Source organism: Ctenopharyngodon idella, chromosome 16, assembly GCF_019924925.1.
Source record: "Ctenopharyngodon idella isolate HZGC_01 chromosome 16, HZGC01, whole genome shotgun sequence".
NCBI classification, from domain to species: Eukaryota; Metazoa; Chordata; class Actinopteri; order Cypriniformes; family Xenocyprididae; genus Ctenopharyngodon; species Ctenopharyngodon idella.
The window spans coordinates 18,098,836-18,121,043 of record NC_067235.1 but is presented as its reverse complement, the minus strand read 5'-3'; the positions used below and the strand labels follow the sequence as shown (position 1 = coordinate 18,121,043).

Below are 22,208 nucleotides of genomic sequence, written 5' to 3'. Positions count from 1 at the left end.
ACAACAATAAATAGGAGAAATAGGTAAAATGGTTAGTAATAAATGTAATAAGCATCAAATGAAAGATCATCCACTGACAAAACCAGATGAAATCTGCTGTAATGATTGTTCTAGTGAAAATGTATTTATATTTTACTTTATATATATATATATATATTGTTTATTCTTATAATAAACGCTGAGCAAAACGTTTTTACTCTTTTAAAAATGCATTAACATCCTATGAAAAAAAAGATTAAGCATGTAAAATATTTATCACACTCTTTACCTGTGACTCAAAGCCTAGAGAGCTTCCTATCTAGATAACGTGTGGGAATTGTGTATACGGCCGAGAATGTAGTCTTGTGTTTTGAGACACAGGATGTAAGTGTGTATGCTGGAATCAGGCAGTTGATGTGGGCAGCCCCTGCGTGTGTCATCTCGCCACTCACTTTCTTAGCGAACAACACCGGCTATTCAGCAACAGGAGAAGCGCACCTCCCAAATGGGGCAGTTAAAACACAGATAAACCGATTATTTAAACCCTCACCCGGATTATTTTGAGGTAAGTCATAGGAATTCATGTTCCCCTGGGTCGGTTCAAAAGTAGAAGAACGTTATAAAGTAGAGACGTTGCGTTAGCTGCTTGGCTAAGTGTAGCATCCGTTTGTGTTTTTATGAGGCTTATCCTTTCAGGCCATAGTAACAGTTGAACAATGTAATAATGTAATTATTAAGTTATACTCTACTTCAGCACACTTACTGTTACACTGTTTTTCATTAAAAATGAGTTTGAGCCATGCAAGAGAGAAAAGTAGTCGACGTGTCTCGTAAAGGTCTCAGCTAAACAGGCTCAGATGCTAACTTGAGTGCAAAAGTCATCTGACTGATAGACTGCTTACTTTTTAACATCTGAAGTAAGACAAAACAGGTAATATTATGATTATAAATCGTAAATATGGGCGTTATTACGACGTTTGGCACCCATAACTGCACATATTTAGCTTGATGTGCTTGTACTCCCATTTGTATTTAGACTTTTAACTACGAAAGGAAATTACATTGAGAATGTTTGTATGGCAAGTTGATTAACTAGTTCTCCATTATAATTTTAGTTTATGTAGATCTTTATGTCCTGATCGAGCCAACTGATGCATCACATCTGTCCAAATTATAGCCTTTATTGACCTGGCTTTAAGTTTGTTGATTTTGTTCCAGTGTGTTTGACCTGAAGAATATTAGATTTCATGGTTTATTTATGCTGTTGACAGTCTTGTAATCTAGTTACTCAAGGGTTTCATCAAATAGTTTGATAATGATGGCTTCGGATTGTGGAAAGTGTTGTGGGTGTTGGCAGAAGGAGACTCTTGAGATTGATCATTCATGATCTACATGTTTTGTGTTCCTCTAGATCACTGTTTCACTCTGTCCTGCTCTCACATTTCAGGGCAAAGGCTGATTGAATTTACTCTTTCCATTGCAATCTGAGAGGTTTAGTTAAAGGTTTTGATACCGAACAATAGAAATAAACCTGTGCTTGTGGTGAATCAGTATTGCAACTCTTATTGTTATCACTTTAAGCTTGTTGTTTTTGATTGTGCAGGATTTAACTTGGAGAAAGAACTGGCAAGCTAGAACAACACACAAACTGTCAGTTAAGAGTAAACTATCCACCAGAGTTGGATTCAGCATGTGATATGTGAGAGGAGAGCTGGCATCTTAGCCAAAGCTGACTCAGTCTCCACCAGTTGACATGTGCTTTAATCTCATTACTTTCAGAATCAGTTTTCATTTGTTCTGTTGTAGTTTCTGCTCTTACATTTCAGTGATCTAAGAACAGCTACTTTTGCTTATGCTAATTTCTCTTCCATCTAGCTAAACTGATCAGCCTAAATCATCTGAATTTCCATTGTTAACTTGAGGACTTTCCATCACTACCACTAACAACATGAAAGTAGAACCAGGGGTATAGCTTCATGACCTTTTCTGGTGAACTGCATCTTTCTGACAGAATGATGTGTTTTAAAGTTCAGCGGGTTTTTTTTTTAATGTAGCAGCTTTGTGGAATCTGAGACTGATGCTTTACTTTATCTGATATTGGCCTGCTGGTAATGGTAAGGTAATCTGCTGGAGGCGGATTATGGCGCTGTCCTGCGTAGCTGTGGATCAGTGGGACGCCGTGACACTGAGGAAGTGGCTTTTAGTAAAGCCTGTTCCTCTGAGTTATTGTCAGTTTTATATTTGAATGGCTGTTTATGGGATTTGTGGTCTCATATTGGTCAAAACTTCAGTTTTAGCAACAGTCCATCATGGAAGTTCTTGCTGTTCTCAGATCTCTGACTTTATATGTAAGTTGATATTTTAAACGTAAAAAGAAACTGAACCGACCCCTTTTACTGTCTGTTTATACTGTTTATAATTGTATCTGCTCTTATTGTGCATAATTCACCAGTGTTATTCTAAAGGGGGAAAAAAAAAGATTTTGTTTCAGTAAAATGTACTCTACCGTCCAAAAGTATGGGGTCAGAAAGATTTTAAAGTGTTTTTGAAAGAACCCTCTTATGCTCACCAAGGCTGCATTTATTTGATAAAAAATACAGTAAAACGGTAATATTGTAAAATGTTGTTACTATTAAAATAAGCTATTTTAAGTGTAATTTATTCCTGTAATGGCAAGGTTGAATTTTCAGCATCATTACTCTAGTCTTCAGTGTCACATGATCCTTCAGAATTCTAATTCTAAAATACTTGTTTCTTATTATTCACTGTTGATAATAATAGTTGTGCTGCTTCATATTTTTTGTGGAAACCATGATACATTTTTTTTTTTTTTTTCAGGATTCTTTTGTTGAAAAGAAAGCTTAAAAGAACAGCATTTATTTGAAATAGAAATCTGTTATATGTTATGTTACAAATGTGTTTACTGTCCCTTTTCATCAATTTAATGCATCTTTGCTGAATAAAAGAATTCATTTCTTAAAGGGGACCTATAATGCCCCTTTTCACAAGATGTAATATAAGTCTTCGGTGTCCCCAGAATGTGTCTGTGAAGCTTTAGCTCAAAATACCCCTCAGATAATTTATTGTAGCTTGTCAAATTTGCCCCCTATGTGGGTGTGATTTAAATGCAAATGAGCTGCTGTTCCCGGCCGCTTTCCAAAAGAGGGCGGAGATTTAACAACTCGCACTTCAGTTGATAAACAACAACAAAGCTGGAGAATCTCACGCAGCCAAAATGACGATTGTCAGTAGCGGAGTTCAACTTTACTTTGTTCAAACGGGAGTCGGGCACTGATGGAGAGACTCGGGAAGAAGTTACAACTTTTAGAATGCAGTTGAATGTTTTTGAATGGTTATTGGATAAATTTATGGAGTTGTTTTGGAGTTGATTCAACTCATCAACTAGCATGTGCCGTCATGTTAATCTTTTGTGCAAATCCAGCTTTGAACTGACCCTCGTTTGTGAAGCAGTCCGGCGTAAAATGACGGCATGGCAACAACACTCTACTACAGCAACTCTTCCTCTTCTCTAAAGCAGCCCAACATGGCCTCACCTCCTTTGCTGCATGTACCTGGGGGCAGCGTTTATGTACATTTTGGGGTTTGTGATGTCCCTACCAGCCGTTTGTTGTAGTCCTTAAAAAGCAATTTCTGTAAAAGAAAATATCTCCCTTTGCATTGAACTTTGAGAGTTGTAACTTTGCAGATGATGTTTATGCTCTAACAGCAACATTGCACATTAACTAAAGTTAAAAAAGTGAAATCATAATCAAGGACCCCTTTAAAAAACAAAAAAAAACATACTGACCCCTTTTGAAATGGTAGTGTAGGTAATATCTTTTTCCGACTATGTAATCACTTTTCTGCTGACATAACTAAGGGACAAATGGAGTCTGGGAAAATAGTAATCAATATATGATAACAACATTTCACATGATCCAATCAAGTCTTAATGAATAAGATCATATCCCATCCCACATTATTTCACTCATAAACAGCAGTTTAAATGCATTGAACGTCATCATGTTTTCTGCTTTGTCAAGCTTGCTGATTGTGTGCCTCTCTGTGTTTTGCAGTGGCCATGGGTGACACAGAGCTGGAGCTCTCTCCCGCTCGGCTTGAGGAGCTACAGAAGAGCCCATCCACCTCCTCAACCTCCACTACCTCCTCGCTGTCCCTGCCCTCGTCTCCCTCTTCTGGCCCTCGTCCCCTCACCAGCTCAAGCCCGAGCACCAGCGAAGGCCTGCCCACCTCCAGCCCTACTCTAGATGTCATATCAGAGGGAGTGGGTGAACTCAGCCTGGTCATTGATACCGAGGTGGCTAAAAAAGCCTGCCAGGAGGTGCTTCAAAAGGTGAAGTTCCTGAAGGTTGATGGAGATGTATCTTCAGCCACTTCAGAGCCCGTTTTGGTGAACGGTACATCGCACCCTGAGTCCACTGATGGAGGAAAACCTCCCAAGATCACCACAGAGGAAGCAGAGCCTGTGAAGAGCGTGCGGCGGCGTCAGAAGAACAACTCCTCCAAGCAGTCCTGGCTCCTGCGTCTCTTCGAGTCCAAGCTGTTTGACATCTCCATGGCCATCTCCTATCTTTACAATTCCAAGGAGCCCGGTGTGCAAGCCTACATCGGCAATCGGCTCTTCAGCTTCCGGAACGAAGACGTAGACTTCTACTTGCCCCAGTTGCTCAATATGTACATCCACATGGACGAGGATGTGGGCGATGCCATTAAGCCCTATGTGGTGCACCGCTGCCGGCAGAGCATAAATTTCTCCCTGCAGTGCGCCTGGCTGCTGGGGGCCTACTCCTCTGACATGCACATCTCCACGCAGCGCTACTCCCGTGGCACCAAACTGCGCAAACTCATCCTGTCAGATGAGCTCAAGCCCTCCAGCCAGCGCATCCGCAGGGAGGTGCCGCAGCCTCCCCCTTCCTGCCCCCCACCCCTCCATCACGGTCAGAGCATGAGCGAACACAGCCTCTCACCCTCCAAACGCACCCACCAACGCTCCAAATCTGATGCCACGGTCAGCATCAGCCTCAGCAGCAACCTGAAGAGAACCGCCAGCAACCCCAAAGTAGAGGCCAGCCAGGATGAGGTGAGACACCTGTGATGTCACATGCTTGCTTACCTAGTTAGTTACAAGTAAGCTGATTTTAGTTGATCAGTGTCTGGCCGTCGCTTCCACCTCCCACAGATGTTGTTTCTCAGCTGTTACATGCAAATGAGGAAGGCAAACAGCTCAGATTTGTGTGGTTTCTATGGCTGCGCTGGAAAAGGCGTGTCGATGTGCCACATGATGTGAAGCTAACACTCACACACTCACGAGCTCTGAAAATAAAATAGAATTTCATGTAGTTACTTTAATGACAGATGGATGAGCTACTATTTTAAACACAATGTGAGCTTTCTTCTTAGGCAGCACCCTAACTTAAATGGAACCTAAAAAGTAACCGATTTGGCACAATCTTCTTAGGTAACAACTTAGACAATTAACACTCTTTTTATGTAAAAGCATGGGAGAGTCAACTTACAATGGATTCTGATAGACTTTTATGTTAGCATGTTGCCAAGTTAATATTGACATCTAATAAGCATAATACAGATTTTTTTTTTTTTTTTTAATAGAAAAAAAATCCGTCTTTTAACATATCTTTTCCATATTGAGTGAAATATTGTCAATGTTCCTCTTGATATTTTATATGATTTTTGGATCAACTTCACTGACTTCTGATGGTGACTTACAATTTGGCCAAAACAAGTTATCGTAGAAGGCAGCCTTTTCAGAACAGACTTGGTGTTGGGATTATGCCTATAATGCCTTAAAGTTGGCATGAAATGAAAATTCTCTATTTCTAAATGCATGTGAATATGTTTAATTTTTAATCAAAATGTCATAACTTGATCTTCTGGTGAAACAACAGACTTTGACAATCATTTATTCTGCTTAATCCATGCCCCTTTCTTACAATCAACTGCAAGCTCACATTCAGAGCTGCTTTCATCCAATCAACAACCGATGGATTAAAACAAGTCCCCACCCTAATTTTTTTTATTTTTCGATTATCCTTTTTACTCGGATGTACGTCACAATATTGAAGAAAAGATCTGTCACTATTTCCATTTAATCAATGGAATTTAAACCATTTTAAAATGCTGTTTACTAGGTTGGTAGCTCACTAGGTTTTAGAACAGAGCTGTGTCGACTTGCTTACTGTGTTTGAGTTGGTCTGCCACGTGGCAGCTATGACTATAAATTTTTCAGTGCTAATCCCAGTGAAGGCAGAAGCCAACAGGGGGATGAATAGATTTTTGTTTTTGCTCTCAGAAAATAATTAACTACCACTGCTGGCTGATTTCCAGAAAAATCTTGACATCTCTGCAGCTCTTCTGTTAAGACAACCCCTCTCTCTTTGTGTTAATTTGCACAGTCATGATAAAAGTCCTCGGGGCTAAATGTCATGCCACTAACAAATCACGTTTCATGCTGTTAATAAGTGGCACGTTACAAATCGCAGCTCCAGGATTAGATCTGAGATCAGTGTGGCAGGCAGATCAGATCCTGTTCGTACCACATGCATTGGATTATTCTTTTATCATGAGAGATTCCCAGGTGGCCTACAGTAAATTTTAATGATAGATAGGCCTATACATACATTTGCTGTAACACAGTATTTACTCAAAGCATGTGAAAATGTCTTTATTGACAGCTGTAGGTACTAGCTGCTTTTGGAACTGCTAGACAAGTGAAGAACTGTTAATTGACTTAAAGGATTAGTTCACTTTCCAATTAAAATTTCATGATAATTTACTCACCCCCATGTCATCAAAGATATTTATGTATTTCTTTCTTCAGTCGAAAAGAAATGAAGGTTTTTGAGGAAAACGTTCCAGGACTTTTCTCCATATAGTGGACTTCAATGGCCTCCAAACGGTTGAAGGTCAAAATTACAGTTTCAGTGGAGCTTCAAAGGGCTTTAAACGATACCAGACAAGGAATAAGGGTCTTATCTAGCGAAACGATCGGCCATTTTCTAAAAGAAATTGAAATGTATGTTTTTTCCGTAAGTAGAATAGGGAAGGCGTAGGACATACAGCGATCGTCCTAAGGCGATCATTTGTTTATATAAAGTATATACATTTAATTTTTTTTTAGAAAATGACCGATCGTTTCTCTAGATAAGACCCTTATTCCTCGTCTGGTATTGTTTAAAGCCCTTTGAAGCTCCACTGAAACTGTAATTTTTACCTTCAACCGTTTGGAGACCACTGATTTCCACTATATGGAGAAAAATCCTGGAATGTTTTCCTCCAAAAACCTTCATTTCTTTTCGACTGAAGAAAGAAGGACATGGACATCTTAGATGACATGGGGGTGAATAAATTATCAGGAAATTTTAATTTAAAAGTGGACTAATCCTTTAAACACTTTAATTTGATCAAATGAACAAGTATAGAACAAAATGCACAACTTTGTTTTTGAAAAAAGTCTCTTATGCTCACCAAGGTTGCATTCATTTGATGAAAGTACAGCAAAACAGTAGTATTATGATATATTATCAAAATTTACAATAACTGTTCGATTTTGTTATATTGTAAAATGTAATTTATTCCTGTGATGCAGAATTTCCAGCAGACATTATAACTCCAGTTTTCAGTTTCACGTGATCCTTCAGAAATCATTTTAATATGCTGCTCAAGAAACATTTCTTATTATCAATGTTGAAAATAGTTGTGCTGCATATTTTTGTGGTAACCGTGATATATATATATATTTTTTTTTTTTCAGGATTCTTTGATGAATAGAAAGTTAAAAAGAAAAGCATTTATTTGAAATAGAAATCTTTATGTAACTTTTGATCAATGTAATGCACCCTTGCTGAATAAAAGTATTAATTTCTTAAAACAAACAAACAACAACAAAAAAAAAACTTAGGAACCCCAAATGGTAGTGTATCTATCACTAGTATTAGTAGACTATTTGATTTTTACCCTAATGCAATATTAGATAAATTAGGTTTTCTCTGTTAAACATGAAGACTTGTGATGACTTTGAACTTCAGATTGTGCATTTATCTTTTCTTCCCCTTAACAGTAGGCTAATCGGTGTGGTCAGAGGGAAGATAGAGTAATTAGAATGTAGCAATGCTCCATAATACACTCAGATACAAATAATTATTTTCTGATAAGGTTTTATGGTTTGTAATCGAAAGGCATGACATTTTAATATGTAGATAAGGAAATTAAAGGTTTAGTTCACATTACTCACTCTCATGTCATTGCACACCCGTAAGACCTTCATTCATCTTCAGAACACAAATTAAGATATTTTTGACAAAATCTGATGTCTCAGTGAGGCCTTCATTGACAGCCAGATAATTAACACTTTCAGATGCCCAGAAATCTACTAAAGACACATTTAAAACAGCTCATGTGACTACAGTGGTTCAACCTTAATGTTATGAGGAGACGAGAATACTTTTTGTGCACCAAAAAAACAAAATAACGACTTTATTCAACAATATCTAGTGATGGGCGATTTCAAAACACTGCTTCATGAAGCTTCGAAGCTTTACGAATCTTTTGTTTCGAATCAGTGGTTTGGAGCGTGTATCAAACTGCCAAAGTCACGCCCTCCGGTGGTGAACCATTGAAATTTCAAAACACTTATGATGTAATGGAGCCTCGTTTACTGAAATCGCGTGACTTTGATACATGCTCCAAACCACTGATTCGAAACAAAAGATTCGTAAATCCTTCATGAAGCAGTGTTTTGAAATCGCCCATCACTAGATATTGTTGAATGAAGTCGTTTTGTTTTTTGGCGCACAAAACGTATTCTCGTCTCTTCATAACATTAAGGTTGAACCACTGTAGTCATATGAACTGTATTAAATATGTCTTTAGTAGCTTTCTGGGCATCTGAAAGTGTTAATTATCTGGCTGGCAATGGAGGCCTCACTGAGCCATCAGATTTTATCAAAAACATCTTAATTTGTGTTCCGAAGATGAACAAAGGTCTCACGGGTGTGGAACGACATGAGGATGAGTAATTAATGACAGAATTTTCATTTTTGGGTGAATTAACCACTTTAATTCACTAGTGGGTATCAGTGTGATTTTGAACCTGTGTGTACTTAAATCCCTTAGCTTGTCCTTGCCAACCATAAACCCATTCAACAAAATTATTACCTAATGCTATTAATGTCAAAATGAGTTTAGTTGGTCTGGCCAATATACTGTTTGTTAGTAATAGACGTGCCCATTGCCGTTTGTATTTCTTGACCATTATATTGTGTCAGTGAAACCATAGGGCAGAAGGTTATGTAATAACCTACCATGGATCAAGTTCTATTCTGATGTAACTTTAGAGCTCCCTTCAGATTTTAACCTCGTCATACAACACACCCTCTGTTCTGACATTCAGTGATGTGCATGTTCACTCGCCTTCCTCTTTTATCTTCCTCCAGTACAGTTTCTTCCCTTCCTTATTCCTCGAACGTGATCTTGGCGCTGCATGTGCTGCTATGGCAACAGCGACGTTGCCATTCACATGGCAGCGAGCCGCTCCACTGGTAAATGGAGTAAAGATCAGCAATTACGAAATACATTGCTCCACAACTCCTACACACTGTTTACACATGTTAGCGAACTTCTTTTGAGAGCTAATGGTGTTAATATAGGAATGCCACTTTGTGGTTTTATCTCCACCTTGTGAAGTGGAGTGTAGGTGTCTAATGTGAATTGCGTTAAGCCTGAAAAAACATCAGTAGGGCTGCTCAAAGGCTTGATGGCCTTTCTTTGAGAAAGAACATCTGAATGATGTAAATAGAAAAAAAACCTGAAATGCTGTATTGGGCAAGAATGTGCATTTTAAAAAGAAAAAATACAGCTAGTTTTGGTCGTTGACCTTTTAGCTTTGCATCTTGCTTACTCTTCTATTGGTGGAACGGGTGTTGAGCCTTATCTTATATCCCACGCAACCTGCTCTGATAAGTTAATCAGATCCACTGTGATTTATTTGCACATTTAGGCTGCAGTTTTTCAACCTAATCATGTAAATATTTCAGTCTGCTGGATTTTTTTCTCCAAACAGTGAAGATTTATTCAAGAAAGATAAAACAAGTCTTATCATCTCCCTCTTTTTTGAAAGCTTTTCAGGATATAGGTTTTCCATAAGAGAAAGTCCACTATGTATTATCATGTGGAATTTGGACCCCTGTTTGGCCACTGACAACTCTTTCACCATGCCAATTCAACCAGTACACAGAGCAGAAGCCTGGGTTACAGTGAGGCATTTACAATAGAATTGAAAAGGGCCAATTTATAAAGATTAAAATACTCACTGTTTCAATAATATAGCCATGTTGCCATGACGATGTAATGTAAGTGCTTTATTAAAATTATAAGCTTCACATTTCTGCTTTTTACTCCTAAAAAAATGGCACCATTTAATTCCATTGCAAGTGTCACTCTGTAACCTTGATTATTTTTTTCTCCAAGTCTTTACATTTTCTGAGTGGTCCTTGCCTGTGCAAGAGTTGCCTGCACAGGATGCTTGACCATATCTTGTAAACATGACTGAAGTATAAAGTGACTGTTTGCTGGATGAGGTACAGTTAAACATGACAGCTGCTTGATACTCCATGAGAGTTGAAGCAAGGCCGCTGTTCAGCACTCCCTGAGAACTAAAACACGACAGCTGTTCGACAGCTGTTACATGACCCTGGAGAACAGAGTTCGGTCCATGCAAGTTGAATGCAAAGTATGTCCAATGCAGGTTTGTAATTACGAGTGCAGATCCGTTGAGTTTCAGGTGGGCGGCAAGCAGCTTAGGTGTCCAGTGGTCATACGATGTGGGGGAAGAAGCCTGGCAGATCTGGCTCAGATGCTGGTATCTTTTTTCAGATGGCAGAGAGGAAGAGGAGAGTCGTGCTTTTCTCAGTTGCAGGATGTTCTGCTTTAGGGGTTAGTCAGGCTCCAGGGCTCACTATGCATACACTTTTAGTGCACCCAGCTGAGTAGTGTGGATCTGTTTATTTACATTTCCTACTAGTGCAGCAAATATATATATATATGTAGGGGTCATTGACAATTTTGACAGTTTTTAAAAGTGTACAAAAAACATAATGTAGATATAATTAATTTTGAAGTTTTATTAAGTGTTAACAGTAAGATTATGTGGTTTTAATAATCATTTAACACTGCTTTTGTCATTTTTTTTACAATATGGACAACATTTGTCACCAAAAAAGTCACTCGGTTTAACCAAAATTTCAGTTTTACCGAATGACACTTTTGGTTATACCGAATGATGATATTTTCAAACCGTGTTAACAGGCTGATATCTAGCTAGCTAGCAAAAGGACAACCAAATATTTTATATTTAGTACAAGTTTTTAAAATATTACAACATTTTCAATGTTTTATAGCGGTTGTACCGAATGACCTGATGTTTTGGGACGTGCGTATGAGCAAGTGAAAACATGAATTTTTCAAATAGTTAAAAGAGAGTTAGTTACTTTGCTTCACGATCATGTGGTCCTTTACAGGTGTCTGAATGATGTCACATCCTGTCACATGATACTGACCGCATGACTTGATCCAAAATAGTCCCTTTATATTGGTTACTCTGAATGACATCAATGAAATTCATTCTTTCTCATAACAAAGCAACGACTTCTACACATAATTTTAATACCATTTTGCACTATGTTGATATATGATGTTATAAAATCATGCCAGAATAAAAAAATATATACATTTATTACATATTTAGATATTTTAATCACAAATGAATTCTTGAAATGATTTCTGAAGGATCATGTGACACTGAAGACTAGAATAATGGCTGCTGATTTTCAGCTTTCAGAAATTCAGCTTTGCTATCACATGAATATATTTTAAAATAGAGAAGTTATTTTAAATTTTAATATTATATTTCACAGTTTTACAGATTTTACTGTTTTTTTTTTTTTGTTTGTTTGTTTGTTTTGTTGTTTTTTATTAAATAAAAAAATCTTACTGACCCCAAACATTTGAACGGTAATATATCATATTAAAAAATACTGTATTAGGTTATATTTGTTATATTATATATTATTAATAAATGCTATTATGTGTTGAACATTTGAATCCTATTTGACATTGTTCTTGGCAAAACACCTTAACATTGACCAAAGCACTGTAATGCACAGACGTCTGTGGTTTACTGCTTTAGTATCTAGGGGGAAGTAATCCATTTTATGTTTGTGGCCTCTTCGCCCTTGTTGTGCGTTAGTGAGCAGGAACACACGCTCTGCGTCATGTGAGTAAAAGCATGATTAATTTATGCAGTCTGGAGGTTAATGCAATAATGAATAGTGCCGTTAGCACAACGTGTTTTTCTGTGTATCATGTCCACATACTCCAGTCTACCACTCATTTTTGTCAGCAATAATATGGTATAGTCTATATGGTATTATAATTTGGATAATTAACAATAGGATAATAGTAGTTTTAATGTTAGTAGTATAGTATATTAGTAAAAGTTTTCATGCTTAGCTCTGCGTTTTAACCAGGTGTGGTATGATAAATCCACATGCGATTTTACACTCTCGTTCATGTTCATGTCCTAACCAACCACGACTAGTGACAGTTATTCCTGTGGCCTTGCCACACCCCCTGTGAAAACTGCTGCTTCTTATTACAGTACATTAAACATTACATACCTTCTGATTGGCTGTGATCAACAGCTTTTTTTAGAATTAGTAATCGGTATGATCAAGGATCATGGGGAGTGTTCGCTTGGCAGTACACCATGATGATAAGGCTTTATTGTTGGTCTTCTGAATCATGCCAGTTTTATGTTAATATGTAGATGGTAAAACTAATCCAGCCATAAGCCATGGCCTTGTCGTCGGAGTGTGTATATGTGTGAGTGCCTCCTGTAATCCTTCAGCTTGTCCTCACCACCAACCGTGGTGCTTTACATGGGTTTGATCAGAGCGACTCTCAGAGATTAGGCCCAGTCACATCAGCAGCCAGAGATAAATATGACACAGTAAATTTTTCAGGCCTGCGGAGTCATGGCCAGGCCCAGCTGCTCAAACAGATGGGACGAGTGTAACCTTGAGATGTGTTTTTGTCTTGTTCTCACCCCCCCTCCACCCTCCCCTGCTCTTGCACTGTAACTCCCCCCTCCCTCCCTTTTCCTTTTCCCAGGATCTGAGCTCCAGCTCCGACAGTCTCGAGCTAGAGGCTGGTACAGTAAGTCTCTCACCGTCTAATAACGCTCCTCTGTGCGTAGTGGGATGATGGCTGTGTCTGTTTGCAGGCGGGGTTGACTCCACAGATTCCTTCAAATGTGTACCTTCGAGATTTGCAATCATGCCATAAAACATCACAAACTGGGCATAATATTGGCACTTTACATGAATATTGGGATATTTTCCCCCCTTTTTTATTGAGGTTTACAATATTTTGTAAACCTCTGGAGATAAAACTAAATATATTATATGTAGGGAACAGTGTTGAATGAAAGGTTAATTGCAGTCATCACTACAATTTAATAATAAAAACTAGCTACTTTTGATTAGTTTTAAGTTTGATATTTTATGTAATTTCTAAGTAGATGTTGGATTTGGGCCTTTATTTCTTAAAAAAAAAGTAATGACACCAATTTGTACCTAATTTGGGGAAATGCCTGTTGCATGTTGCATATTAATATGAACAATACATCTTCTTCTGTGAACTGATGGCATGCTTGCAAACACTTGTTCTTTGTGTGGTGGTTGTTGTCATTTTAGCTGTAATTAATTATTTGGATGTGACATTTTTTCTCTCTAATTCTCTTATTTAATCAGTCAATGTATAAGTGTATATATTTTTGACTAATAAAGTCAAAAGATATGGGTCAATTCGATTTGTTTTGGGTTCTGTGATCAACTACAAGACCTGTGGTTTCCTACAGAGACTTTGTAAACCTTAGCAAAGGAGAATTCTCTGTAAAGTGTTTTAATTTGGTGGATTGAATTCTTTCCCTGGGTGTTTTGGGTGCTCCTTTGCATATTTGCAAAGGATTAAGTGGTATAGTTGTTTGGAAAAAATCATTTTATGATCTTGTCATTTGTTTTTGTAACCCCTTCTACATGGATTACAGATATCCATGTATTATTTGACATCTATAAACCATAGGTTGCACATGTGGAGGAGTTTGATGAGTCTTACTCCACATTTTCCTGTCCTTTGATGACATTGTGTATTTGTGTTAATACTTTTTCCTCATTTCAGGTGATGCTATTCATTCATGACTCACTTGCTCTACCCTGTGGTCAGCTGTTGCTAAAACACTTTCTTACCATTTCTGATTTATTTTTACGCCCATGCTTCACCTTTGAGTTTAGAATGCTGTACCGATCATGCATGCAGATTTTTAGCAGTTTTGAGCGCTGTCTCACACATTCCTGTGCTGAATAATAAAATGCAATAACTCATACATCCATAGAAATTCAGTGACTGGTTTTATTTGGTTGTACTGTCAGCTCGAAACTAAATTTTAGGCTTTGGTACGATACCAGCTCTGATACTACAGTATTGATACTAAATCAGACTGAGAGATTTACATATTACATAATGTGAACATTAATAATTGAAAACCAATAATAATTGGAATATTTACATAATATGCCATTTAGCTGGGATAGGAGTATTTTGAAATTAAATAAAAGGACACATCGCATTTAACTGTGTTTTTTTTTTGCTTCCATTGTCTAAATAGACAAACTGTGCTAAAAATCAGTACATTAACGAAAATTGTGATATATTGGTATCATACCATTGTAAAGCAGTGGTACTTTTTTTTTTTTTTTTTTTTTTTTTTTAAACCATTTTATTTTTTGTACCAGTATATTTTGCAATCCTTTTTTGGTAGAATAATTTCTCTGCAAATGCCCAAATCTGCATACATTTCATTTTGTGTGGTACAATGATGTTTCTCTTTTCTTTCCTCTCTCAATCTTCCTTCCGCTCTCAGCCCGTGCGTCTGACCCCTCAGAGGGAGTTCATTAAGTCTCTGATGGGCATCGGGAAGAGACTTGCCACTCTGCCCACTAAAGAACAGAAGACCCAGAGGCTCATCTCGGAGCTGTCCCTACTCAACCACAAGCTGCCTGCCCGGGTGTGGTTGCCCACGGCTGCCTTTGACCACCACGTGGTGCGCGTGCCCCATACGCAGGCCGTCGTGCTTAACTCAAAGGATAAGGTGAGGTTGTGCTCAGATTGATGTGGATATGAATCCAGACTTTTTAAATGGAAGAAATATTGAGTGTTGTTTGGTTCTATTGGGTTTTGAACTTTTTCTTTGCTAATTTCAGTGCTAACTGCCTTTTTGTGCTTCTTCAGGCACCTTACTTAATCTATGTAGAAGTTCTGGAATGTGAGAACTTTGAGACGTCAAGTGTGCCTGTGAGGATCCCGGAAACACGGATCCGCAGCACGCGATCTGTAGAGAATCTTCCGGATTGTGGCATCACACCTGACCAGCGTGCCAGCAGCTTCTCCACAGTTCCCAATTACGATAACGATGATGAGGCATGGTCTGTAGATGACATTGGAGAGTTACAAGTGGAGGTACTCGGAAAGTGTGATGATCAAAACATCCTTTACAAATTTGTGGTTGTCATTATCCTCAGAGAGCTGATCTGTTTTTTTTTTTCTTCTTCTTAAGCTTCCAGAGATCCACACCAACAGCTGTGACAACATCTCCCAGTTCTCAGTAGATAGCATCACCAGCCAAGAGAGCAAAGAACCTATTTTTATTGCAGCTGGAGATATCAGGTACACTTGGAGCTGGCGTATGTGTGGTTGCATACAGTAAAGGTCAATTAACATTGCACTGACGGACAGAGTGGAATGTCTGAGAAGTGACGTACTGTAATCTGATGATTGTCCTCATTGGTCGACGTCTGTCGAAGCAATGTGAATTGGCCTTAAAAAAGACAAATTCTAATTTAATTGTAATGTTTTCATTATTTCAGGCGACGCCTATCCGAGCAACTCGCCCACACCCCCACCACATTCAGAAGGGACCCAGAGGATCCCTCAGCTGTAGCCTTAAAGGAACCGTGGCAGGAGAAAGTGAGGTATGTGTACAACATTCTCTAACAGGGTTAGTTGGTTTCTTCGTTTATTGAGTCTGATTTTGTCTTTCTTGTGCTGTTGAATAGACGGATCAGGGAGGGCTCCCCCTATGGCCACCTGCCCAACTGGCGTCTACTTTCTGTTATTGTGAAATGTGGTGATGACCTGAGACAAGAGCTTCTCGCCTATCAAGTTCTGAAACAGCTGCAGGTTCCACTCTTCGTATTTTGTCTTTCAAAATGGGGTTAGATCTAGGGATGCACAATGTATCGGTATCATATTGGTTTTTGGCTAATATTGTATATGTAATTGGGCTTGCTCATTTCCCCTATTTTTTACATTTAAATTACATTTTTACACTTTTCATTAGAATGTTACGATGCCTAAATTAACTTGTAGCATTTAGAGCAATTTATTTTATTTTTTAGTATTTTTAATTTTAAACAAAAATCTATTTAAAATCTATTTAAACAAAATTGATTAACAGCCAAAGCATTTTCAAAAATAGTGGTTTATTGTATTGCCCGGAATTTTAATATCGGTGCATCCCTAGTTATATCAGAACGTAATTGCTAGGACATAATGTTTCGATCTGTATTATTTTTATATTACGTATATATACACACTACCGTTTAAAAGTTTGGGGTTGGTAAGGTTTTTTTTTTGTTTTTTTTTAAAGATGGTATGCCAAAGCAGCATTTATTTGATCAACAATACAGTAAAAATAGTAATATTGTGAAATACTCTTACAATTTAATACTAGTATAAAATGTATAAATTCAATGTATAAATTGAATAAAATGTATTTTATTCCTATGATGGCAAAGCTGAATTTTCAGCAGACATCATTCGAGTCTTCAGTGTCAGAAATCATTCTAATATGATCATTTTGTGCTCAAGAAACATTTTCTTATTATTATCAATGTTAAAAATATTTTGTGGAAACTGATAAATTTTTTAGGATTCTTTGATGAATAGAAAGTTCAAAAGAACAGCATTTATTTGGAATATAAATATTTTATAACATTGTAAATGTCTTTACTGAAACTTTTGATCAATTTAATGCATCCTTGCTAAATAAAAGTGTTAATTCTCCGCAATTTACAAAAGTGTTTATTCAAGTGAGGTCTGCTGAGGCAGTGTTGCTATACTGAATCCTCTCACCATTGTTGTCTTTCAGATTATCTGGGAGCAAGAACGGGTTCCCTTGTGGATCAAGCCCTATAAGATCCTGGTCATTTCTTCAGACAGTGGCATGATTGAGCCAGTGGTCAACGCTGTGTCCATTCACCAGGTGAAGAAACAGAGTCAGCTTTTATTGCTCGACTACTTCCGGCAAGAGCATGGCAACTACACTACAGAGGAATTCCTTACTGCTCAGCGCAACTTTGTTCAGAGCTGCGCTGGCTACTGTCTCATCTGCTATCTGCTGCAGGTCAAGGACAGGTGAGAGAGACCATGGATGGTAAAATCATTGCTGAATCATATTGGAAACTAAATAATTTAGATAAGTTGTAACCACTAATGTTTCCTCTTGTTTTTCAGGCACAATGGAAATATCCTGCTGGACTCTGAGGGCCACATCATTCACATCGACTTTGGCTTCATCCTTTCCAGCTCTCCACGAAACCTAGGCTTCGAGACATCTGCCTTCAAACTAACCAGTGAATTTGTTGATGTAAGTACAGCTGTTTATATAGGATATAGTTGTATCATTGGTGGAGTACTCCTGTCCTACATTTGGATAAGGATGATGACTGTGCTCTAGGTTTTATGGCTAAAGTTTGCATGATGAATCAGTACCATATTGGCTATCTACTAGAAGTGTAATGAATCACTTGTTTTCAAGATGCATCAATTAAAATAATGCTGCTGCATATGCATCGATCTTGAAACATGGGTTTTTGATTCGTGAATTGTTTGAATTGGTCAGCAACTGATTTAAATTGCTAAAAATAGAATGAATCGCAATTCAGTAAACTCATTCCATATTTTAAAATCTCTAAACATTACTTGCTTGGACAAATTATCGAAGACATAGTGTGGCTTCATTTGCACTCTCACAGCTCTCCATCACAGACACACCTTTTACTGGATTGCACTCGCTTAGGGCTGTTGCATTGAAGGAATTTCCCTTGCGGTGGTTTTTATTTTATTTTATTATTATTATTATTATTATTATTACTACTATTTTTTGCTATATAAATAAGTGTTACAATGTGGTCAGCAAAAGCACAAAGACGAAGGAGATTCAAAAACAACGCAAACCACACAATGCATAAACACAAAATGACCAAGAACAACTGAAACACAGGGCTAAATAAACCGAGGTAAAACAAGAAAAAGTAAACTAGACATATGTGAAACTAACACGTGACTTTAGCAATAAACTCGGACATAATCAGTAACCAATGAAACCGAAACTAAACCGAGCGGGGAAACAGAAACTAAAGGAAACAGATCAGAATGTTAAAATAAGGGTCTGTATAACAGAACATAAACCTGACAATTGGCTCGTTGGACTACTTTTATATGTATAACAGTTAGTTCCGATCCTTGAACCTGACTGGACTGAGAGACTTTCTAAGACTGCTGATATTTCCCATAAGTATCCAGCATCACCACTGATGGTCTCTGCACATTCTAGATGGGTCAGTGCAGTTACATTGTTACACCACTAGGTGGCGGCAAATGAAATTCTTTAGCCCTTGGACGGGACTATTTTTACAAGGGGACATTAGAGAAATTTGCATTTCATGGTTCACAGTTTCACAGTGAATTTTACTTAAATAGGGTTTTAATAATAAATTAAAAATATATCAATAAGTAAATTAAAAGAGATAAACGTCATAAATGATGCATGCAAATGCAGCACATGAGCTTCGTAATGCCCACATCCAGAACACATACACTCCCCCCTCTAATAAACATGGAGATGTTAGTCCCATCCAAAGTGGTACATAAAATCACAGCCATTGGGTGAAAATAATTGAAAATCAAAGTATGTTTGTAAAACTAGTCCCTTTTGAATAGGGATTTTGAGTGAGTCATTAAGCGGTTTACTCAACTAATACGTTCAAAAATGCTGATTCATTCATTATATTCATTCATTCCTTAGTATCGCAGTATTACAATATTGCGGTTATCATGGCAGCCCTGGGCTCGCTCTCCCTCCATTTTTGTAACACTCATAGACACTTTTCTGAACAGTTTTCTGAGAACCTCATGTTTGATCTCTCCTCATGATGGTCACTGACTATCACATGAGCAGATGACACAGCTCTCTCACAATAGCACTGTAGTCATTCCTGAATCGAACAGTAAACTTATGAATCACGAATCGAATTGATTTACACCCCTATTTTGTACTTATATTAGAGGGTTTTTTTTATTGTATATTTAGTCCTGCATGCATATTTCCACTATTTTTACATTCAGATTCATTTTTGCTGTCATCTAACGCTCACTTAAAGTTAATCTTTAAAATATTATTTATTTAATCATACTGTTAAATGTAATCTTTACCAAGTCTTAAAATTAATATCCATTTTACATACTGGACATTAACTAAATAACTCAACATTTAAAAGTCATCTCAGTTTTATTTATATATTAAAACAATTTATTTTAGTTTTTAATGTTTTCATTTTAATTCACACAGACAAAATGGTGAACCATTATAGTGAGGCCATTAATCATTATTATAGTTACTGGCTTCACAATATCGTCCAGAATTTTAATATCTGTGCATCTCTTGTTTTAGGTAATGGGAGGTCTGGATGGAGACATGTTCAACTACTACAAGATGCTTATGCTCCAAGGCCTCATCGCTGCACGCAAGCACATGGAGAAGGTCATCCAGATTGTAGAAATCATGCAGCAAGGTAGCATCTTTCTCTTACTATAATCATCTGAGGACACTTTATCCTTCAGCTTTTGTTACAGAACCGTTTGTATGTCCTGCAGGATCTCAGCTTCCCTGCTTCCACGGCTCCAGCACCATCCGTAACCTTAAGGAGCGTTTCCACATGAACCTGACGGAGGAGCAGCTGCAGGTGTTAGTGGAGCAGATGGTGGACGGCTCCATGCGTTCCATCACTACCAAGCTGTACGACGGCTTCCAGTATCTCACCAATGGCATCATGTGAGCGGCGACTGGGGTGCATACAGACTTGAGAGAGAAAACTGGAAAAAAAAGGCTGCACCACTTTAAAAACCACTCCCAATGCCCGCTTCCCATAACCACCCCTGTGTGTCTGCACCCTTCAGACTGATTATCTTTAAAGATGGATTTTTTGTTAGTTTTTTTACTTTGACTGAAGAGGTCTTGAGCTGTGAAGTAACCTTGTCGTCTTTTTTTTTCCAACAGCCTTTCCTTTTGTTTTTTGTCATGTCATCTTACAGTACTCTGAATGCCTAGAGTTGAACTTTATCCAGCTTTCCAGTGCCTCATTTAAACACTAAGCTGCTCTGTGACTTCTGGTTTTACTCTCACCTGTGTACTGACTGACTTCAACCCCCCATAATATTATCATCATCAGCTTTTTTTTTGTTCGCATTACCACTTAATGCTGTACACTTCGGATGAATAACATTCAGAATTTCGACACACACATACAATGGGACGGGAAACAGGAGATGTTGTATCTACGCCTGTAAATTGCATTGTGAATTGAGGGAATCAGGTGGTAAACATTGCTGCATTGTTCAGCTTTGTGAAGTCAGTGTTACATTAACCGTTTAAGAGATCTTCAGAGCTCAGTGCCGCACAAAGAGCCATTAAGCCATGAAACATTTGCTTAAAGGGTTCTCATTTGGCCCTGTGAAGAGCGCTTTGCCCATAATAGGGTTAATGAAGCTTTTTAATTCAATATGGATTTGTTAAACGTCAAAACACCAAAGACAGACCAGTGGCTCCGCCAATCATACAAAAGTATTAATCTTTGATTGATTTGATATAAAAGCTAATATAAAATAATTAGGACTTAATTAAAATATCCTCATCTGTTTTCTAGGTCAAAATAAATGTATAAAGAAACTATTTTGAGTTTCCAAAGGTCTGGACTGAAATGTGGTGGACTGAGAGATATGAACACTATTTATTGCCCTTTTACAAATATTTCATATACTTATATGATATGTATGAAATAACACTTTCTCAACATGTTCTCTGTGGATTTCATTTCATTTTGTTTGGCACAAGTTGCAATGCAAACTAGTTTGTACAGCTAACCTGAATTTATAATGTGCGTTCTTACAGCTGACCTCATTCTGAGGTGGGCGGCCATGTTTAAATGTGTGACTGTGAGCCACTGGAGATTTTTTTTTTTTTTTTTTCTTTTCTTTTCTTTTAACGGAGAGAATTTCAGATCTGTTGCACAGGAGAAATGGAAAGGGCTATGAAAAAAGCGAGAGAAATCAACACATTAATTCTTTGTTTTTATTTCCTACACATGTACAGGTATAAAATTCCCTGTGTAACATTTAGTTTTTTTTAGTTTTTATTATTATTGTTCTTTAATTTAGTAGAAACTGGGGCGTGTGTTGAGCCTCGTCTTCTTTCCCTGTGACATCAGTGCTTCTCTTAATTGTTTTAATTCATCTTCTCAGTCACAATTTCCTTTCATTTGTTTGCCTGTGCGAGGGCAATTTAAACTATATATATGTTTTCAGCAGCTTATCTTTTCTCTTTACTATTTTATACTTCTATTGTTTCAACGTCAAACTTTCCTTTGAAACTTGTAAAATGGACCAGCTCTTATGATCATGTGAATAACCTTCCTTGTGAATGTTCCTTTGTACAATAAATTAAATGTTCCCGTTCCAAAAACTATATTTTCAAATAGTCTTTTGAGACCCAGTAATTGATATTATTCATTTTTTTGTTTTGTTTTTGGGGCTAATTGTTAATATCACAATCCTACATGCAACTATTTTAAGTTCTAGTGTTGTGTATGTCTAGGTGGATCCTTTACAAAAAATATTCCAATAAATGATAAAATACTAATAGATACTGTTAAATAATACAATAATACAGTAGCCGTAATTGTAGTGATTTTGGTGGAAACTATGATTAACTGTGAAGCGCTTTTAAAAAATAAATTAAC

General features: G+C 37.5%; 1 protein-coding gene across 2 annotated transcripts; it reads left to right on the top strand.

Moving 5' to 3' along the window:
• Positions 1-351: 351 nt before the first annotated feature.
• Positions 352-21,934, top strand: pi4kb (phosphatidylinositol 4-kinase, catalytic, beta). Of its 2 annotated transcripts, XM_051865459.1 has the most exons (12): positions 352-544; positions 4,056-5,080; positions 13,186-13,230; positions 14,996-15,223; positions 15,364-15,591; positions 15,689-15,798; positions 15,999-16,103; positions 16,188-16,311; positions 17,282-17,547; positions 17,647-17,779; positions 19,865-19,985; positions 20,068-21,934. In XM_051865459.1, the coding sequence occupies exons 2-12, from the start codon at positions 4,061-4,063 to the stop codon at positions 20,247-20,249; spliced, it is 2,562 nt and encodes an 853-aa protein (XP_051721419.1). In that variant the 5' UTR covers positions 352-544; positions 4,056-4,060; the 3' UTR covers positions 20,250-21,934. The 2 variants fall into 2 exon arrangements, with proteins under 2 accessions (XP_051721419.1, XP_051721421.1); XM_051865461.1 differs by lacking the exon at positions 13,186-13,230 and having other exon boundaries at positions 354-544.
• The last annotated feature ends 274 nt before the right edge of the window (positions 21,935-22,208 follow it).

Excerpts from the sequence above, each read along its gene's own strand:
- pi4kb (XM_051865459.1), top strand. The coding sequence starts at position 4,061 with ATGGGTGACACAGAGCTGGAGCTCTCTCCCGCTCGGCTTGAGGAGCTA. Across the intron at positions 16,104-16,187 it reads CCGTGGCAGGAGAAAGTGAG|ACGGATCAGGGAGGGCTCCC; the intron begins GTATGTGTACAA and ends GCTGTTGAATAG. Across the intron at positions 16,312-17,281 it reads AAGTTCTGAAACAGCTGCAG|ATTATCTGGGAGCAAGAACG; the intron begins GTTCCACTCTTC and ends GTTGTCTTTCAG.